Here is a 15,207-nt window from a genome sequence, read left to right as displayed (position 1 = left end):
CCTCCCTCTCTCACCATTGATTTTTGAACCTACCTATTATTATCCATAAAGGCAGACTGCAATGCTGCAGTCAATTCATGTCAGTGGTCTCTCAATATTCTCTTCAGCGAGATGAGAAAATAAGTGAACATGTGAGACCATTGTACTGTCCGACCTTTCTGTGACACCATCTCTGATACACAATAGAAGTCTGATATCAGCGTGTTTCAGAAGCTCTTTCTACCCTTCAGTTGGCTGGTACTGGCTTCACAGAGTACACTTTTTGTCAGTAGGGCCATCAATAATTCAAGGAGAGTGCAGCTGGCTGTCCATACAACCCTCCTGCTGTTTAATTTTAATTTTTTTTTTTTTTTTTTTTTACATTACATTCAGCTACAGTGAGGAGCTGAATGTTCAGCAAGCATTGTCAAGATGATACTCAAGAATATTGTTTGATTGTACCATTCTGAGAGTCACCTGCAAAAACCTCAGACAAAAACTGTTATAGGTATTGAGAGTCAGTCTGAGAAGTTGCTTTATACCAGAAAGTGCCACATCTCTATCTTTTGCACAAGTGACAACTACTACTTAGTATGCTACTTGAAAAGTTGGTCCTCACTTAGTAAAGAAGCAGCTACTTTTTACTTTTCAGTTTTTAAGACACATATTTATACCACTGTGTCTAGTTTCACAACCAATATCTTGTGAAGTAACACGAGATAGCTTAAATGAAAGCTTAAATGACTGTACCTCAGCCACAGTTAGCTACAAGAGTTCAGCACCAAGGACAGCTCACTAGAGTTTGTTCAGTTTATGGATCAGAAATCAGCACCATGGACAGAGGCAGATACACACTACAGGTTGTGTTTCTGGAAAGACAAAGACGATAGCATGGTTTTACTAGGTTATATGTTTTTTTTACCTTGCCCCCTGAAGGGGAGGCAAGGTGTATTGTTTTTGGTTTGGTTTATTTCTTTATTTTTTTGTTTGATTGTTAACACTCTAGCAGCAAAACTATTGGTTGAATTCATACCAAATTTGGTTTGTAGATTGCCAGTGACCCAGAATAGATCTCATTACATTTAGGGAAAAGTAGGTAAAAGTTCAAATTTTTAATGATTTTTTAAAACAGTTTTTTTCCCCCATTTACTTATAATGGGTGAAATTTCACATGTCTGTAGTGGCAAAACAATTGGTTGAATTCATACCAAACTGGGTTTATAGATTGCCAGTGACCCAGAATAGATGTTATTATATTTTGGGAAAAGTAGGCCAGAGTTAAAATTTGTAATGATTTTTTACATCTTTTTTTTTTCTCCATTTACATATAATGGGAAAATTTCGCATGTCTATAAAACATCAATTTTGATTCAATTTATTTCAGACTTGGCACATACATAGAGGCAATTGATATGCTGACATCAGCAGATGCATAGACATGATAACATCAGCTGGATCATTGCCAGAACAAGCTACAATACGTTCAAAGGGCAGGGTTTGTTGTGCCTGGCACCACTTGTGATTTTTTTACTCATATTAGTGTTGCATCAATGTATAAATTACATTTTGCTGTAGATGTTTAAGGTAGAGCTTATTTTAACTGCTTTTTATGCCATCATGTAGTTTAATCTATAGAAATGCATTATGCTTTGTAACAGTGGTTCCAAAACTCTTCCAGGTCAAGACCCAAAGATAAACATTAAGTTTGAGAAAGACAGATCTAAAAATATGTTTATTGTGCCATTCTCTTGTGGGGATCACATAGGTCTAAAAAGTCTCAAACAACTTTTCACGAACCCCAAAAACAAACCCAAGAGGGATTTTAGTTTATAGTTTGTTTAGTTTAAGGACAACTTCTTTTAACTCATAAAACATAAAAGACTTCTTCCCTCAATATATCAAAGATATTCAAATTTGTCGCACCAAGAACAGTGTGGAAAACTTTCAACCTAAAAATAAGTCATCAGTAGTGCACTAAAAGAATTTATCACTGAGGGGTAGTGGAGTAGAAGTATGAAGTTGTTTAAAATTAATGCAATACTCAAGTAAAGCATTATCCTTGTAAAAACAGTACCCAAGTAAAAAAAACAAAATACACAGACTTTGCTGCTACTCAGTAAATATAAAGGTCTCTTCAAGAATGAGATTAAGGTAAACTAGGGCGCGTTCACTTGAATACACTTCAATTAATTGCAAGTTCCATCACAGACTGTGAAAGAGGATGAAGTCTCTTATGTCTGTCATCAAAGATCCAGGTTTAATTTTAATGTGATACTACCAGAATGAAATAAAAAACACCACAGCTTTTCCTCATGACTGGTTAAACAAAAAAAAAAAAATTGTTTGCGCTTTACTTTTTATCCTCATGGATTCAGTATAACATGTTTGTCAGGTCTACATTATGTTCAGATGGCAGAGGTTAAGAGTTGTTAATGACAAAGTAATTAGGAAACTACTCAGGTGTTAAATCCTCTGATGTTGTTTGTTTAGCTGCTTGTCTGTGACTCTCCTCACAGCTCAGTTGTCAATTTATACTTGGCAGTCTGCTTTCACTGCCTGACAGTGCACACAAAAAAACAGTAAACACAGGTACTCAAGGTCAAAGTGCAGCTAGAGTGTGACAATGGAGATCAATGAAGAGATGTGTCTGAATCGAATTACTCTCTTTTGCTGTCTTTTTTCTGATTCTGTTATCAGCTGTTGAGCTGTGTTTCACCGTTACACCAATTCACTTGAAAATCACTGATTTTTCAAAGTTAACCCCATTCTTTCACTTCTTATTTTCCTGCTATATGATTTGGGAGGTCACAAGAAAATACACAGATGTTGTTTGTGTGCAGAGTCAGTTTTTGGTCAATATTGTGTTTATGGTTGATGCTGTGTTTACATGTGGAAAACTAAAATCATTTCGACTCTGTTCCCGAGTAACAGGTAGTAACCCCTAGTGTCTCACATTAGGATAAATATAATTTGACACCTTGTTTTGTGGATATGTTTGGGTTAAATAGACAAATACTATCACACTGCAATAAAGCATAGTCACAGAGAGGTGAAGGAGACTAAACAGAGATGTACATGGGTCCGATCAAGGGAAAGTGGACATCAACATGAAAAAGTACATTTGTACACATCATTTATCAAGTGGGCTCATTTTTTAGCTAAAGATCTGTATTTTATGGAACTGTTAACCTTTTTAAAATACCACTTGTAGAAAAAAAAGTTACAACAGATTTTAATGATTGTGCTTTTTACGCCATAGCCATAGCTTGAATTTGACGTTACAATTATATCTAAAAAAATTTAAAATTTACTCAGTCTGTTAATTATATAGATGATTGTTAAGTTTCTAGTATTAGACTTTCATTATTTTGTGAATATTATTGATATTTATGAACATTTATGAGTTGCGTAAAAGGTCCTGTCCACATGTTACCACAAAAATACCAATTTTTAATTTTCAAGTTACTTATAATTCAGATATTTGAGTGAAACTTTAAGAAAGTAATGATGTTTTAATACATTTTGGGTGATGCATACAATGGTAAAGAGACGTCCACGTGTTACTATGGCAGCCTGTGCACATATTACCACATTCTCATGTCAATTAAACAGAGACTTTTCAGTGTTTTAGTCCAAAATTTAATTTCAGCATAGTTGAACATAATATCTAAAAGGTTTTGTCTTACTACATATCAATTTCTGTCAAACTGCATGTTTTGAATGTTTGTGTAAAGCTTAAAAATTAATTTCCACAGCAGTAATTTGACATCTTTCATCTAAAAATTTTATCTCCCCAAATTTTGTTATCCATAATGTTAAAATGCTTATAAATACCTACTCAAATATGTATAATACATGCAAATAAGTTACTCTGCTTACATGACAGAGACTGTTGAACACCAAATGTGTCCATGTGTTAATGCTTGATCGGACCCACCTGTGATATGTGGAGCAGGTTAATTTTCCACTTTATTTTCACTCTGCATTTGTCTTATGCTAAAAGTGAGCCAGCAAAAATGATCTGATCACACAAGGACAGCAAAATTCAAACTATTCAAATACACTGACGGGGAAAGTGTAGAATCTTCCATTCAGAGCATAACTTCAGTTTACCTTCAGACCAAATGTTTCAGGAGACGCTTATTGAAAATTACGTCTTCATACAGAAATGATGTGAATATAGTTAATCACATAACTTGACATGATCACAGGGCAAAAGAATTAGTTTTTTGTTTGTTTGTTTTTCGCTTTAATTAATATTTAATATTTTTTTCTTTGAATAATTTAAAGTGGGGGCAGGGTCCTAGTACCTTAGAGACAAATCACCAGTGTTTCCTTCCATCCTTCCTCCCCTTCTCAGTCCTTTCCAACTCATTTTTTTCCCTTCATCAGTAGCTGAATATTTAACTTCACCAGGATCCTCTTTCACAAACTGGACATGAAACCTTTCTTTCAGTATCTCCAGTTCTAGATTGGAAAACTTGTTTGCATTGGTATCAGGTGATGCCCTCTGAGGTTTTGTGGACAATTCATTAGATTCATCACAGTCCTGTCTGACTCAGACTGTTTAGCAGTAAACAGTACATCCTGTTTGGAATTAGACCAATCCAGTACAACTGCTGTTAGTTAATCTCTGGCTAAAACATAGAAAGACCTTAGACATTTAGTGCAAAAAACAGTCAGGTCCTAATCACTCTGTTAAATCAATTACTGGGAGATGTCCTGGACAAACAGAACAGGAGAATCTAAGAGAACTGCAGCTTCTGCTTAGATTTTGTGCACATGTTAGCATATAAATTGGAAAGCATGTTTTTTATATTTGTAAAATGCATTCTTATTAAATGTGTACTAATAATTTATTTGGGTAGTACATGTACATTTCAACAGTTTAGTAGCTGAGAAATCCATATTGTCAATTCTGCTTTTTATTACATATTGAACATAAGCTGCAGAAATGTTACAAGGACATTGGAAACACTTTAACACATAATTATTTAGTCTTTTTTTTTTTTTTATTTCAGTTTAAATTGGGTTAGTTGAAAGTGTGCCTACATGAGTAGTTTTAGTTTTACTCTTGTAGATCACACTAATTGGCTACCTTTGGCTTTCCTTTTATCCTTTCATTTTTTAAAATTTTAGATCTTAGTTTGTCAGGTATTTGCTAGGATTTACGTAGTGCAAAATCTGAAAAGACTTTGCACTATATATATAAAAAAATCTAAGTCCTTTTTGCTCTGGTAGCCGATAAAGTAACAGACTTTGTCTAGAGGTTGTAATTGAGGTTTATCTTCTCATTGGTAATAAACCCACCTTGCAGTGTTAAAATACAGGGGATTTTCAACGTCTTTTCTCTCTGTGTCTCCTAGGTTGGCTCCATGAGCTGGCCAAGCGTCTTGGGACCCCCTACTTGATGTCTCCCTTCTCAACACTGATCCCAACTTCAGTCAGCAGCCTCCCGGCCAATAGCAGCCAGTGGAACGTGTCGGGGTCAGAGGTCAGTGGGCAGACCTCTTGGAACTCCAGCCAGTACTATGGAAACATGTCAGGGGGTGATGCGGTGACGGGGACAGGCACCGGGAGTGGAGGTAGTGGGGTTCTGGGCGGTGGTCCGTCAATGCGCAGCAGCTATGTGACGTCACTGTACTTTGCTCTGAGCAGTCTGACCAGTGTGGGGTTTGGAAATGTGTCGGCCAACACAGACTCTGAGAAGATCTTCTCCATCTGCACCATGCTCATAGGAGGTAAGGATGCTCTTGTTAGTGATGCTTATCGCCCTTCTCCCTTTCCACCTCAGTCCTTCAGATTTGTATGCATGTCAGTGTTTCCACTCTCTCAGGGTGTGATGATCTTCTGTTCTCAACCAAGGCACTCTCTTAGCTCATTATCCGCTGACAGTGAAACAACAACATGCAGTTCAGCACGTTTTGCTCTCTCCTATTTCTGAAAAATGGTTTTTTTTGACATGCAGCACCAGATATATTATTCATTTTCGAACCACTGCATTTTCTGCTTCTTACTTTATGGATCTTGGTAAAGATGTACTGCACTTTCTTATGGAGGCGGTAATAAACAGCTGTTTTGCTGATTCCTCTTAGTAGTGAATTTCTCTCTTTTTTTCCTCGTCATGAAATATGAAAGGAGAAAATGTCTTATCAAAATTTTCTGATTATGAGTTACATATGTGAGTTATATGTTCTGACTCAACCTTTTATGTGAGACTGAGGCACATACAGTAAGTTTATCATTTCAGCATTTTATATTTTATGCAAAATGATAGACGTTATAAGTATCTGTCATACATATCAGTGATATGTGTTATCAGATTTTATCATACCAGGGTTATGGTTAATGTAATTATTTAAATACTATGACAAATTTCAGGTAAAGTTATCAATTGTCAAAGCTTGATATATTGACTTTATGCACAAAATGACTGGTTCAATAATTATTTCCAAAGCTGCATCATTTATGAGTTAAAGACAGACTCAACTGAATATAAAACTCTTCATTTGATGTTTTATAACTGTTACCTTCTTAATTCAGGTGTTTTAATTCAGAAGGTATTGTATTTTAATACATATCACCAAAATATTTGGTCAAAATATTTTACCATATAATAAAAAACACGTGTTTGTGTATTTTTTGTTATACAGATCTTATTAAAACCCATTTTCCAATTTTTACCTCCGCCAGGAGGTATTGCGATCACTTTGCTTTGTGTGTTTGCGTGCGTGTTTGCGTGTTTGTTTGTTTGTTAGCAAGATAACTCAAAAAGTTATGGATGGATTTTCATGAAATTTTCTGGAAATGTTGATACTGGCACAAGGAAGAAATGATTAAAATTGTAGTGGTGATCAGGGGTGGGGGGCAGATCTGTCTTGGCGGAGGTCTGTGCTCTCCGAGTGCTTTTCTTGGTTTTTTTTATATATTTTCTCCTATTTGAGAAAATAGTTCATTAGTTTCTTCAGGGTACTAAACTTTGAAATCAGCTTTTGTATTTTAATTGCATTTAAAGACAAGAAAAGCATAAAATAGCCTGCCACATCCTTGGATGAAATTAGTTCTTTGGAGTAGGTGTTAATTTCATTTTTCCATAATTTTGCTCCTAGGATGAAGTGTGTAAAATCCCCACACCTCATCAAAACAGACACAAAGAAGCAAACAAAGCAAAACAAAAAGACTGGGAAGAGTAAAGGAGACTGCACTTTTCTTAGTCTGAATTGGAGTTTTATTCTCACACTGAATTTTGATTGGTCAGCTGCCCTGAGGCGCTGGATCCTCCAAAACTAAAAGATTTTAGACATTGCATCACCATGCCTGCAAGAACAGCCATCCTAAAATAATGTCATTAGTCAGGGTCTCAGTGGACTGTGTAGGCGTACTGTGGCATGAACGCTGTTTCAGCAGCTTTGCTACTTGAGCAAGAATTACATTTACACAAGAGTTACACCAGTGTGTATGCACTATAAGGTATTTAATCCCAGTCGTTGTCTTTTCATCTCACCCTTTGGAGACAAAAGCTCTAAACATTGTTCTTCCTGTCTGTGCCTGGCCTCATGTCAGATTGATCTCTGCTAGTTCAGCCATGACTGTCCTGCACTAGGTTTATTTTACCCTCATTTTCTTTACCAGTTGGATCTGTCATAGTGCAAATTTACAGACATGATGCTGATCCATTCTGAGAGTGGTCAAAGCATCACAAACGTTGCTTCTTGATCTTAATGTCTCCCTTCTGCTGCAGCTTGTCTTCTCATAGAGCTCCACATTAGATGTTTTGTCCTGTTTAGGCTAGAATATTCCACAGCTCTTCCTCATACATCATTTGTGGAAAGCTTCAACCTTATCCACATCTCCTTTAAATACTCACCAGCACTCTGAGCCATGTAGTAAGAGATACTTAATACTGACGTTGTAGATACTAATCTTTGTTTTTAGGCTTGACTGTTTTCACTTCCAGATGAGTTTGAGTTTTGTGGGTTAGCTGTGTCTCCACTCAGACCAAAACTATGACAGTAAAACTGATTAGAGCATCTTAATACCACACCCACACCTAAGCTGCTCAGTTATTTTTCTAATTGCTTTGAAGATTTCAATTGTTTTTATTTCAGTGTTTTACTGTCATTATATGAAGCACTAATCTGCTTGAAGCAGTGCCTTACAGTGGTTTTAGAGCAGCTGAGGCATTTTAAAACCAGTGGTTTTAGTTGTTGTGGCTTATAAAGACTTCTAATTGAGTTTCCTGCTGTGCAGAGGTATTGTGAAATTTTCCTGAGGACCACTAGATAACAAAACGCCATAGCAACTCTGCAATTAAATCTGCTTTATTCTGAATACACATTCATTCATGTCTGTCTCCTAGCATTGATGCATGCAGCGGTGTTTGGTAATGTGACGGCCATCATCCAGAGAATGTACTCACGGCGCTCACTGTACCACACCCGCACCAAGGACCTGAAGGACTTCATCAGGGTTCATCGACTACCCAAGGCCTTGGAGCAGCGTATGTTGGAGTGTTTTCAGACAACATGGTCGGTCAATAATGGAATTGACGTTAGTGAGGTGAGGACAACAGAACAGATTTTATTTATTTCAAAAGAATGAATGTGGGTTTTTTTTAGTCTTTATACAGACAGAGGTCATAGGTGACATATCTCCTATATTGTCCATTCGACCATATACACATAACATGCACAAGATCAAAACACTGTTTCTCCCAGATCCTGGTGTCTGAGGCCAAAGCACACCTCTCGACCGGTATATACCTGGAGTTAAGGCGGCCTAAGCCTGATTAAATCCCAGCCTGGGGGTATACTTTAGCCTGAGACACCTCTGTAGCATATACAGTTTTTTATAACAAACCATAAACCCATTCCCCAAATAAAAATCTAACCCCTTCAAAAAATAAAACAACGTAAATGAAGACCCTGCTATTTTTTTCATCCAGGAGATTGATACTATACTCTGGAAATTATGTTCTTTATTTATTTATTCTATTAGATTTTTTTTCTTTCCCCTAATATTCAAAATGAGAGTAAAAAGACAATAAATTCATAATATTTTGGATTTAGTTTTTATGCGATTTTGTCTTTAAAATGCATCCATCTTATGCTAGTCAGAACATGTGCTGTCATCTACATGAATATGCGGGCTCATGTGCACATCTGCATTTAAAATGAACATGTAAACCATGTGTAAACCTGCTCTCTCTTTAACAGCTGCTAAAGGATTTCCCGGATGAACTGCGGGCCGACATCGCCATGCACCTGAACAAGGAGCTGCTTCAACTGCCTCTGTTCGAGTCTGCCAGCAGGGGTTGTCTGCGCTCCCTCTCCCTCATCATCAAGACCTCCTTCTGTGCTCCTGGCGAGTTCCTCATTCGGCAGGGAGACGCTCTGCAGGCCATCTACTTCGTCTGTTCAGGATCCATGGAGGTCCTTAAAGACAACACTGTGCTGGCCATATTAGGTAGGTCACATTGACTTAAAAAATGTGAAAATCAACAAGTAGTTCTAATAGTGATTTTATATAACTGTTATATTTAGTTTGTGTTTTTTATTGTAATTACAGGCAAACACAGCATAAACAGAGATTTTAACATATATGCCAACAAGTTGACACTGAAAATATATAACATCAAACACCATTTGATAAAAACATAAGAAGCCATATTTCTGTCAATAGTTTAACTTTTTATAGAGCACTCATAGAAATACTCTGAAATTAAAAATTTCAGCCTTAGTGTGTTATTGGAGGACATAACAAGACTTTATTACTTTTATGAAATTTCTCAAATTTTTTATTGTCATGTGACAATCAAGGTCAGTGAAGTTACCATATTTGGTTCCTTATGTGTAAGTGGCAACAAATAAATACATAAAAAAATCCAAGAAGTACATATTAAAAAAATACAGGAAAAACACATGCATGGTGAAAGATCATATATACATCACTTTTAGAACTTTACACCAACATAAGTGCTGATCCAGACCCCTGTCCACATCCACATTATCCCTTTGAACATCATTCCTTACATTAGTAACATTACTTCATGGTACCTAACAAAGCAGGTCCACTCACTGTTCATGCAGAGGTGGACCTTACAGACCCTGTAGACCACATTGGACCTGAGATTGTTGACTCACTGTTACTGTTGATGTCACTGTCTTGTAATGTATTTGGATATTTCCAAAAAATAATCACTTTCCCGATAAAGGGTTAAACTCAGTAATGTTTCAGGAAGATTTACATAGGATATAACCATATGTAATATTAAGATATCATATACTAGCTTTGGCTACAAGAAGTGTTAAGAATGTATAAACCACTATAATTTATTCAACATTAACTCAAAATGTGTGCACTCTCATGCACTACACATGATTATTGTACATTTTCTTCAAACTAAAGCTGAACTTCTAAGTTACAACATTACTTACTTGCTACCCAAGAGTTATTATTAACCTCCAAATATTCTATTCTAAATATTTTTTTTAATTTTAGCACAATTTAATATATATCTTCCATGCCGAGATAAATAAATCCTGTAGAGTTTGAATAAAAATCTAAAAATCTTAAAAAAAAAAAAAAAAAAAAAAAAAAAAAAAAGGGGTATTTTCATTTTAACATAATTTACATTTTCTCTCTTTAGTTATTTCACATTAATGTAGAAAAGTGTTAATGGCATATTTAATATCCATCTTCCATGCAGAGATAAATAAATCCTGTAGAGTTTGAGTAAAAATCTAAAAAAAAAAAAATCCAAAAAACAGTTTATTTTCTTTTTTTTTTATCATGATTTGCTTTTTCTCGATTTAGTATTTTCACATTAATGTAGAAAAATGTTAATGGCATGACTTTCCCTGAAAATATGAAACTTTCCGAAAGGGTTATTTTTGCTTTTTTGCACTAACAGCTTGCAAAATTATGCTGGTTACCTAATTGGACCAACTTGCAACAAGGGTGGCCAATTCTTTGAAGGAAATTATGTGTAAAGCCATGATACAAAATTAGAAGAAAACTAACCCAAACCCCCTTGGCTCTGAAAGACAATTAGCCATCAAACCAAGTCTTAATGAGATGATGCGAAGTGATCGTGATCTGTGGGACACTACGTTGCATCGTTAATGAAGGTGAAAAGCGCTAATCTGAAAAACTGTCGGATAAACCAGGCCAGTGTGTGTGTGTCTGTTCCATATCAAATGCTATTAATGAAGTACGGACTTGAGGTGTTACAAGACAGAAAGTGAGAGAAAAGACTCCCCTCTCAGTTCAGTGATTACACAGTTAAAATAATTTCACAGTGCAGGGATTGGTTTCATCTAATCAGACCTGCAGAGTCACTTGATCTGAATTTGAGTGGAAATTAGGCTGATGAGTAGATGAACAAGAACAACCAGTGAAAGACAGATGTGTGGGTCTGTCAGTGAAACAACAGGACAGACGGTGCTGAGGAGCTGATAAAAGGCTGATTAGTGTGTGTGCTGCTGCTTTAAGAGTTATCACCATGCCTGATGCTCCCACAGTCCACAGCCTGGAACTCATCCAAGTAATCCCTCCATCCACTATGAGGGGAAATGTAAGAAGCGGTGCCATCTGACTTCACATATAACGTAGTATATACATCAACAAAAAAATATAACATGGGCTTTTGAAGCTTATGTTACAGCTGCTACAAACAGCTATAGTGATGTGGGGTTCAGTATAGTTGTACAGGTATTCTGTACTTCAATATGACATACTAAATCTCTACTCTGCAATATTTGTAATACATGTACAGAACACAACACATAGGGTACGGTTACATGATGTTTTTTAAATCCAATTTATTTTTCCAGAAAAAATTAATTTGGAATTAAAGTATTTTCTCTTCTGATTACATGGAAATGTTAAACCCGAATAAAGGTTTACATGAGGTATTAATGAGGTAGATAAGTGTGCAAAAGGGTTTGCGCTGCAGTGCTCATGTTGCCTTGTTCTCGCAGCCCTTCTGTTAGCTTAGCTTAGCATAGTCACTGCATTTCCATGGTCACACGTAGCCAGTTTTTTAAAGGTGATTTGTTGTCTTTTGTAAGTGATTTTCTGAAATCTGATTCTCCCTAATTATTTCTTTAGATCCATGACTTACTGCACTCATACAATCTTGGGACTGTTGTGTTGACGGAAGTTGGAAAACCTTTTTGTTGGAAGGGATGCATGCACTAAATTAGCTTTGCTTTACCATTTTAGCTTTGCTTTAGTTTTTATTTCCCAAGATTTTATTACTGCAGTAAGTCACATCGCCATGATTTGAGCCTCGATTTGTGATCATATTGACCCCACCGGACTAAAGTAATGATTAGGGAGAACTGAATTTCACAAAATCACTCATAAAATACTACGGATCACCTACAAAAGCCTGGCTACGTCTGACCATAGGAATGAAGCGATTATGTTAAACTAGGCTAAGCTAAGCTAATGGAAGGGCTGTGAGAACAAGGCAATCGGTGCACTGCAGTGCAAACTGTGTAGCCCACTTATCGAACTCATTAGTGCATGACAAATGAATTAATAAAAAAAGAGGTGATGAACTCTTCCTTCAGGGTTTTCCAGGCTGGTAGATCCCATCAGAATAGCTCACTGAAACGGTTTGGGTTGATTAGACTGTATTGCATATTCTTCCGCCAGCGCAGAATGTGTGCATCATCACGACAGGACAAAATAACGAGCATGCGCAGAATGAAAGGAATAAAGTCCAAACGGAATAAAGGGTTTACATGTCTGAGGAATAATTTAGTTCGGAATTAAAAGGGGATTAAACCAGTGACTTTATTTGGGTTTAAATTTAATCCGAACTATTCTTTTTCAACTGGAATAAGGTGTTTACATGGGCATCTGAAATAGGATCTAACATTTATTCAGATTAAACCAGGAATAAAAGTTGTCATGTAAAGGCACAGATAGACATCAAATCACAGATCCTCTTTCCATAGTCTGACATCTTTCTGTGTCTACACCAGCAATGTTTTTGAGTATCCCCCTGATTTTTGTGAATGTGATATATCAACAAAAAAAAAAAAATCCGATGTGGCACAAATGTCCACTTGAATTGTAGCAAAGTAGAGAACCTTCAAGTCTTTATTTACATAATTCTATATCATCAAATTCTGCCAAAGGACTATTCCAGTGTCCAGGGTCAGGATCTGGCCAAGGGCTGAGTCCTTCATTCAGGGATGTTTCAAGGATACTTGTGTGAATCCTCTGTATTCTTTAAGCATCCACAATTATATCTGTGAGTGTTTTAAAAGTGCTCCTAAATGAAAAAGAGCTGACTGCTTTGCCAGGGCATGATGTAAGTAAAAATAGGGAAGACAATTTGGTTTATATTATATGGGACATTTCATGTATTCAATGAGTAAATACATGGAAAACCAAGAGGACGACAAAAGCAAAGCCTAATGAAGATCAGTAAGGTAAAATAATAATAGTAAAAGACAGAAATATTAAGAAAGTGAAGTAGGCTAGAGTACATAGCAATAAGAATTCATACAGATATAGAGTATGAAAAGCAGTTTTATGTAATAGAGTTCAATGCAAATGAAAAGAGAAATGTCTTAACTTGATTCCATGTTGTAGCTGAATGCTGTTTTACTTTTCTTATTGCTCTTGAATATATGTTTAATAGTAAGATACAGTTCAGTGCTTCAGTGCACTCAGGATTCTGACTGAATATGTGCAGCTGTCTTTTCGTTACCAACTTCATTTATGTTTTTATCTCCACGTATTAATAACTGGGTCAAATATATGCACGACTGAACCATTAATTTGGGGGTGGGTCACTTTTCATTGACACAACCTGATCATCCACCTACACTGTTCCATTCATCATTGTATTGATTGATGGGAAAGACCCTTGATTATGGAAAGAGGGGTCTCTGAATTTGAAAAAGTGCTTTGGACTCACACATATGAAGCAATTGGATTTTGTTGGTCAAAGGTCAAAGACCGCTGTAAATTAACACACATTTGTACCCAAAATTCAGTTCAAATGCTAATTGTGACAAATTTCACACAAACATGTAATAGGATAAATTAATGAAGTGATGTCACTTCATATCCAAAAGGTCAAGGGTCAACTTAACTGTTACCTCATAATGTTCTATGACAAAAGTATCTGTCTATTCTTCAATTCCATACTACAGTATAAAAGTCTATGAGGAGAGCTTGTTTTCCATAATGAGAAGTTCCATTTCGTTAATAAATACACTTCATGCTTTCATAAGATCATAAGAATCAATTCAAACCACTCTGAGCATTTAACATGTGTAAAGCCAAGATTCCAATGCAATAAATTCAATGAAACATTTACAACAGCATGAATATGGACCCAACACATATCCAAATTCAAGTATCAGAACCTGAAAAAAACTTGATTTCTGCATCTCTAATTTACTCTAATTCACATTTACTCACTTAAAAAAGCAATTCATTTTATTTATGCATTTTGCAAAAACTGCAGAATTGGAGAGATGGGGACAGCTGGACAGGAAATGGAACAGGAATGTAAAAAAAATAAGACATTTTAAGGAAAAAGGAGAACTAGTCGCTTAAAAAATGTATGAAAATTATTTGGGAGGATCAGATGGATTCCTGGCATGCTAGAAAGTTTTGTTTTTTCAGCTGTCTTGAAGTTGGAGCATTTGCACAGTTTACTTTATATGGGATGGAAAACTAGTTTTGCAAAAATGTGCTGGATTTATGTAAATATGGTTTCTCTGTGAATTAATGATCTTGTTGGGTTGAAACTTGAGAAAAATTATACTCTGTTACCCATAAAGTTTGAATACATATTTTTAGCTCTTCTCATGCATGTCATTAGACAATGTGATTTATTCTTGACAGATAAAGTGTAACTGGGACTCAGTATGTAATCATTGCACCAGATGAAAGGTGATTAGTGATGTGTACGAACTAAATTATTCCAACTTCATTCATTCATTTTTTTTGAGCAGAAGAAAAAAACTAAGCATTTTTATATGTAAAAGGAACTAATAGCAGAGCAAATTCATTAATAAATAAGGGTGATAAAGACAATATAGCAATTGCCATGTACACTAGTAATAACAAAATAAATTCAATATGTACTGCTCAAAAAGGACTGAGAAGAAGAAAACTTATTAAATCCCACCCCTATCTCACATTTATACAACATAACACATTACTTTTGCTTCCTTAATGATATAGTAACATCTG

At 35.8% G+C, this 15,207-nt stretch overlaps 1 protein-coding gene across 1 annotated transcript in view; it reads left to right on the top strand.

Moving 5' to 3' along the window:
* kcnh3 (potassium voltage-gated channel, subfamily H (eag-related), member 3) overlaps positions 1 to 15,207 on the top strand; it is a 223,431-nt gene that overhangs the window by 181,264 nt on the left and 26,960 nt on the right. Inside the window, exons 8-10 of the mRNA XM_030124968.1 lie at positions 5,346 to 5,720; positions 8,339 to 8,538; positions 9,195 to 9,444. Of these exons, the coding sequence (XP_029980828.1) occupies positions 5,346 to 5,720; positions 8,339 to 8,538; positions 9,195 to 9,444 (825 nt within the window). The remainder of the gene's footprint in view (positions 1 to 5,345; positions 5,721 to 8,338; positions 8,539 to 9,194; positions 9,445 to 15,207) is intronic.

Source organism: Sphaeramia orbicularis, chromosome 21 (assembly GCF_902148855.1).
Source record: "Sphaeramia orbicularis chromosome 21, fSphaOr1.1, whole genome shotgun sequence".
In the NCBI taxonomy this organism is placed as follows: domain Eukaryota; kingdom Metazoa; phylum Chordata; class Actinopteri; order Kurtiformes; family Apogonidae; genus Sphaeramia; species Sphaeramia orbicularis.
Note: the sequence above shows the minus strand (reverse complement) of the source record. Positions and strands in the feature narration are given on the sequence as shown.